We start from the raw sequence: 6,695 nt of genomic DNA, 5'->3' as shown, positions 1-6,695 counted from the left end.
ACATCAATAAAATAAATATCAATAAAAAGTAATATTTTTCTGTTGACAAACTATATGATGATTTAAATTATTAAACTCTTCATTCCAATTTCTTTTCCTAAATCACTGAAATCATTTTTTTTCCTTTCAAGGTAAGAAAAAGTTAACAATGGTCACTTTATATAGGCACAGTACTTCCTAACCATCCCAACACACACACATATATATATGTATCATGTATACATGGACATGCTAGCAACCTGAACAGATTTTTTTAAACTACAGCATGGGTAAATATGTTACATAAACAAGAAAAGGAAGTGATATTTACCACTTATTCCACTCACTAAAGAAGACACAATTTTTATAAAATCTTCTAATTTCAAATTTCTATTTTAAAAAATTATATTAATTTTACATATCAATTTTACATATTCATACCAATTTCCACTCACTATTATGTAAAACAACATAACTATTAACTATTCTAATTCTTTATTTTGTATAGTATTTATTATTTAGTATAATTTATGTGACAATAAATTAACAATTTCACATGCACTATTTTCATTGATTTAGTCTTAAATAGCATAGTAAAATTTAAAATTCATCTCTTCATAATTGGGGATGACGGGAAGGGGGAAAGAAAGAAAGAGGTAACAATGCTTGATAAGAAATGTACTCAATACCTTGCCCATGTAATTGTAATCCCTCTGTATGTTGTTTTCACAATTAAAAAAAAAAAACTAAAAACAACACATACACACACACAAAAGAATTGTCAGGAGGGGGAAACAATGCTCAATAGGAAATGAACTCATTACCTCACTCATGTAACTGTAACCCCTCTGTATAGTATCTTTACAATAAAAATAAACATAAAATTAAAAAATTAAAAAAACAATTGTCAGCACATAGGATAATATTCCTGTGAAAGAACAGAAAAACATAATATACTTAAAATTGGCATCATACTTTTAAAGTATGTATAAGAACAAAATTTTACTGCTGTGTTATATGAAAATTTTCTTAATTTTATATTTTACTTTCCCTAGATTGTCAATTATATTTTTATTATCTTCAAGAACTTGTTCAAAGAAGTTACTATTCAACAAATCAGTTTATATGTACAATGCACCTTGATCATTGTCACCCCTTTTATCATTCTCCACACTCCCTCCAAGCCTTCCCCTTTCCCTCAATTTTCTTAGTATTATGTGATACCCCTTAGTAAGCCATGTATTTCTATACCAACTCTTTCAAATATGTTAAGGATGAATTTTTAACAAGTGATAGCATGGTTTACAGTATAAGCTACCAATACTTAACCACAGTTGACAAAAAATCAGATCTTCTACCATCTCAATACTGTAGTTTATAAATTATATTTCAGAATTTTTAATTATATATCAATTAAATATTTTGAAATAGTTTCTAAAATATTTCTCATATTTAACTATTATTTCTACAAGCCCTGATTTTGAGTAAATAAAATGCATAAATTAGCTAGTTTGTTTTGTCAAACAAATACTTGAAGACACATATATCAAGATCCTACCTAGCATAGCAAAAACTGTGAGAGACGACCTTCCTTGTCACCAACTGACTGGTGAATAGAACATATTTTTAAATGCCATAAAATATTTAAATATTGAAGTAATTTTACTACCATAGTCAATAAGAGGAAACTGATGACTAACATTAACTAGATTAATTCTAGACCAAAACAAACACATCAATATTATGTATAGGACTTAAACCAAACCCAGTATCATTCATTATAACATTCAGAGCTGATAGACTTACAATTAAACAATTAGGATACAATTCAAAATTATCAAGCTTACAAAGAATCAAACAGTGATGGGTAAATAATGTTGTCCAACACCTTGTACTCATAGGCTGTTTTTGTAGAATGGGAATTTGTCCAACTACTTAAAGATATAATAATAAAAATGTGAAAAAAATAATCTAACAATGTTTCTTTTCAGATTGTAAAATATACAGATGCCAATAATGAGAAAACATAAAGATGTTATTGTCTTACAAAGAATTTAAAGCAATTACAAAATTCTTGAACAAGTAATTCAAAGCATTTATAAAACAGTATTATGACATCTCAGTAAAGAAATAAAATATAAGCTGGATACCAGTGGCTCATGCCTGTAATCATAGCTATTCAAGAGCCAGAGATCTAAGGATCACAGTTCAAAGCCACCCAGGGAAAAAAAGTCTATGAGATTCTATTCTCCAATTAACCACAAAAAGCAAGAAATGAAGATGTGGCTCAAGTGGTTGAGTGCTAGCCTGGAGCAAAAAAGCTAACAGATATCACCCAGGCCTTGAGATAAAGCCCCAGGACAAGCACACACAGACACAAAAACAGAAAAAGAAAAGGAAACACCTAAAAAGGAAATGGGTAATTTAGGACTAAATATGCAATCGTCAAAGTGAGTAATAACTGCTGGATATAAATAAAAGGGAAAATCATGTATTTTCAATAGTATCAAGTATCATGAAAGAATATTCTCTTTTTAAAAATGTAATATATTTTTATTTAAAACCTATCTACTATGGCCTGACTCCAATGGCACACACCTGGAACCCTAGATACTTAGGAATCTGAGATCTGATGAGCTTGATTTTAAACCAACCTAGACAAGGAAGTCCATGAGACTCTGATTTCTAATTCACCACCAAAAAATTCTGGAAATGGAGCTGTAGGTCAAGTTGTAGGGTGCTAGCCTTGAAAGAAAAAAAGTAAAAGCTCAGGGACAGCACCCAGGGAGTTCCAGCCCAGGATTGAAGAAAAAAAAACTATGCATTAAGTACTATAAATATTATTGAAAATAGTAGAAAATTTCACATTTACTTCTCAGAACACTCAACAACCAAATCTCCAAAATCTGAAATACTAAATGCAATTACAATAAAATCCCCATCACACTTTGTCATCTGGAAATAGAAATAATCTACATGGCCAATAATTAGAGTCAAAATTAAAAGATAGGTATTACCTGATTTCAATAGTTAGCGTGTGTGAAAATGAAGCTATAAAGGAATGATACCATTAATAAATTATCTAGAACATAAAACTTTTACAATCAACTAACAAGAAGACATAATTCCAAACAGATTTGAACTGACTCTTAACCAAAGAATGATGTATAACCGATTTTCACATAGTCACTTTGAAAAATAGTTTAGCCATTTCTGGTAGGACTTAAATAATTTGTCTACCATATGAGCCATTAATCCAACTTCTATGTACTTACTAAAGAGGAATAAAAAGAAATGACCCATGCTACATAGATACAAATATATTACATGCCTGTAACTGGGACTGTTTTGGAGAGTATGGAAGAAGCTAAGGATAATAACAAAATATTGGAACATAAATAATATTGCAGTATATTGTGTCTGTATATGATGATGGCATAAGAAAACTCACTAAAACTGTTAAATACCTGAGGGGTAAAGGGAATGTGTAATGAAAACACGATGAAAGGATTGATTTAACTAAAGTATAATATAGGTATTTGTTATAAATGTGTAAAATACTATCATTAATGTATATTCAACTTTCATAGAATCCATTAGAAAGGGGGAACTTTTACTATTATTTTTACAACAACAAACAAAACCAGTTGGCTCCCACATTGTTAACTAACTTTATTTGGTCACATTCATAATCACTGTTGAGGAATTGCTCCTAAGCACAAAGTTAAATTCTAAATCTCTATTCTTAGCAAGCATTTATACCAGTATAAATTGAAAATTAGAGCCATGGTTTACTGATTTGATAGAATTGTTCAAAGATGAGGGATTAATAAGTTTGTAAAATATTTCAAGACTATTTTACTCTATTCGACAGTGTTTTTAATAAATGGAATTTGACTTCTCTGTCTCAGTGTAATGGATGGGTAACTAGAATAACGCTTAGAAGCTGAGAGAGATAAATGCGAAGGTACTTACAAAGACTGCTCAATAAACAGCAGACCCTTCAACAGAATCTTCAAAGGCAAGGAGCACTCTAGGACCAAATAACTTACCAACCAATTACTACATCTAATAGTTATCCTCTAAAATTGAAAGATAAGAGGCTGGGAAGGTGGCTCAGTGGTAGACCACTTGCCTTGCATGCCTGAGGCCCAGGGTTCGATTCCTCAGCACCACATAAGCAAAAAGAAAAAAGCCGGAAGTGGTGCTGTGGCGCAAGTGGTAGAGTGCTAGCCTTGAGCTGAAAAGTTGAGGGACAGCCCCCAGGCCCAGAGTTCAGGGCCCATGACTGGATCCATAAATAAATAAATAAATATATATTGAAAGATAAGGACCTTCCATGATACCTATTAACTAAGGCAACTCATGAGCACTCATCCATCCACTTTCATTATATCTGGATTTATTGTATTGGTTTGATGAAATCAGTATCTCTAGCATTTGGTTATAACTTTCCCAATCCTCATTCATCTGTCAATTCATTTATCAATTACTTACCTCTCATGCTTATGAACATATTTCTTCCTCTTCTCTCTTTGTGTGTGCATGTTCATGTGCATGTGTATCTCACAAAATGGAACTCAAAACCATTACATTAAGTAAAATATACCAGAATAATATTCTCTAATATGATTAATCTACAACTAAAGAAATGAATAAGGTGAAGGATAAAACAGCAGAACTATCTGGGTTTGACAACCAGTGGGAAGGGAAGGTGGGGGAAAAAGGGTGAATTCGAGCTGAATATGATTTAAAAACTTCATACATATATATGAAAATAGAATAATCAAGCCCAATAAATGATTATATTTCTTTTAAGAACAATCAAACTGATATGAATTTAATTTACTGATGATAATGTTTTATTAAGAAGAACATAAATAAAAGTCCAAAAGTATGATCTAAGTAGTGAGAATAAAGAAACATGATAAACCCAGGGAGACAATTTTTTACATGCAGGAAATACAGTACCAAGTAATGAAATTATTTAAGCAAATATTACATAAATACAGGCACCATCTCCAGAGGGAGCATTCATGAACAGAACAGGATCAATAAGGACAAAACATCTAAAGAGAGTAACATTGATGTTTCTGACACAAGAAAAATAAAACCTCAATAAGATATACACCTTGGGTCAGGTGCCGGTGGCTCACGCCTGTAATCCTACCTACTCAGGAGGCAGAGATCGTGGTTCAAGGCCAGCCCCAGCAGGAAAGTCCATGAGACTTTTATCTCCACTAAACCACCAGAAAACTGGAAGTGGCGCTGTGGCTCAAGCGGCAGAGCGTTAGCCTTGAGCTGAAGAGCTGAGGTACAGCACCCAGGCCCAGAGTTTAAGCCCCACGACCGACAAAAAAGAGAGAGAGAGAGAGAGAAAGATATACACCTTGCATAAGGTGTGCCAGTGCTTCAGACTGACTCCCAACATTGAGAATTTAAGTTGAGCGTGACTAGGAACAGCTGCTGGTTCTTAATCTAACAAGGTTATTGAACACAGATCGGTGGCTGCCACTTTCTTCCAATAGTCTTTGCAGCCTCTTTGATGTCTTTATTCCTCAGAGTGTAGATTATGGGGTTTAGCATAGGGGTGACAACACTGTACAATACCGAGATCAGTCTGTCTTTCTCCAATGAGTAAGATGAGATGGGCCGTACATACGTGAAGATGGCGCTGCCATAATAGAGAAGGACAATGAGTAGGTGGGAAGCACATGTAGAAAAGGCTTTGCGTCTCCCCTCGGCGGAGCGGATCCTCAAGATGGTAGTGATGATGTAGAGGTAGGAAAGGACAATACACAGAAAAGGAGTCCAACCAATGAACACTCCAATGCACAGCAATGCTAGTTCATTGACAGAAGTGTCCCCACAAGACAAGACCAGCAACGGTGGGATGTCACAGAAAAAATAGTTGATCTTGTTGTTGCCACAGAAAGGCAGACGGAATGTCAGCACTGTGTGCACCACTGAGTTGAGCAAACCACCCGTCCAACATGAGGTGGCTAGCTGGCTGTACAGGGCCTTGTTCATGATGACTGAATAGTGTAAAGGTTTGCAGATTGCAATGTAACGATCATAGGCCATTGCTGCCAGCAAAAGACACTCTGATCCTACAAAGAAAATGAATGCAAAAAGTTGAGTGACACAGCCTCCATACGAAATGCTTTTCTTCTCTGAGAGAAGATGCACCATCATTTGGGGGACATTGGTGGTGGTGTAGCAGATATCAAGAAAGGCCAAGTTCCCTAGGAAATAATACATGGGTGTATGTAGATGTGGATCAGCCATGGTCACCAAAATGATGAAAATATTCCCTCCCAACGTACATATATAAGTCAGAAAGAAGACAGTGAATAATAAAAACTGTAATTCATTTAGGTTGGAGAATCCCAAGATGATGAATTCAGATAAAGCTGTTTGATTCTTTCCTTCCATGTTGTGGCCTGATTTCTTCTGGGGAATTGGGTAAAGAGAAGCATAGATTACAATAATTGTATGCTGAAGTAGCAATCGTCTGCAAGACAAGAAAACAAAAGATTGCAAATAAAATCATAAAAATCCACATCAGATACCAAAACATAAGCATATCATTTTATTTTTTAAAAAGCCATAAGCCATACCTGCAGTCCAAGACATATACAAATACTTTATGCATAAGCCAAATGCCTGACCATTTTTAGTTAAAAAGAAGACCCCGAAAGAGTACCATGAATCCT

General features: G+C 34.0%; 1 protein-coding gene across 1 annotated transcript; it reads right to left on the bottom strand.

Moving 5' to 3' along the window:
- Positions 1-5,466: 5,466 nt before the first annotated feature.
- LOC122111189 (olfactory receptor 5V1) lies at positions 5,467-6,414 on the bottom strand. Its single transcript, XM_042683919.1, has one exon. The coding sequence runs from the start codon at positions 6,412-6,414 to the stop codon at positions 5,467-5,469; it is 948 nt and encodes a 315-aa protein (XP_042539853.1).
- Positions 6,415-6,695: the final 281 nt, after the last annotated feature.

Source organism: Dipodomys spectabilis, unplaced genomic scaffold (assembly GCF_019054845.1).
Source record: "Dipodomys spectabilis isolate Male_0828 unplaced genomic scaffold, ASM1905484v1 ptg000085l, whole genome shotgun sequence".
In the NCBI taxonomy this organism is placed as follows: Eukaryota; Metazoa; Chordata; class Mammalia; order Rodentia; family Heteromyidae; genus Dipodomys; species Dipodomys spectabilis.
Note: the sequence above shows the minus strand (reverse complement) of the source record. Positions and strands in the feature narration are given on the sequence as shown.

Excerpts from the sequence above, each read along its gene's own strand:
- LOC122111189 (XM_042683919.1), bottom strand. The coding sequence starts at position 6,414 with ATGGAAGGAAAGAATCAAACAGCTTTATCTGAATTCATCATCTTGGGA.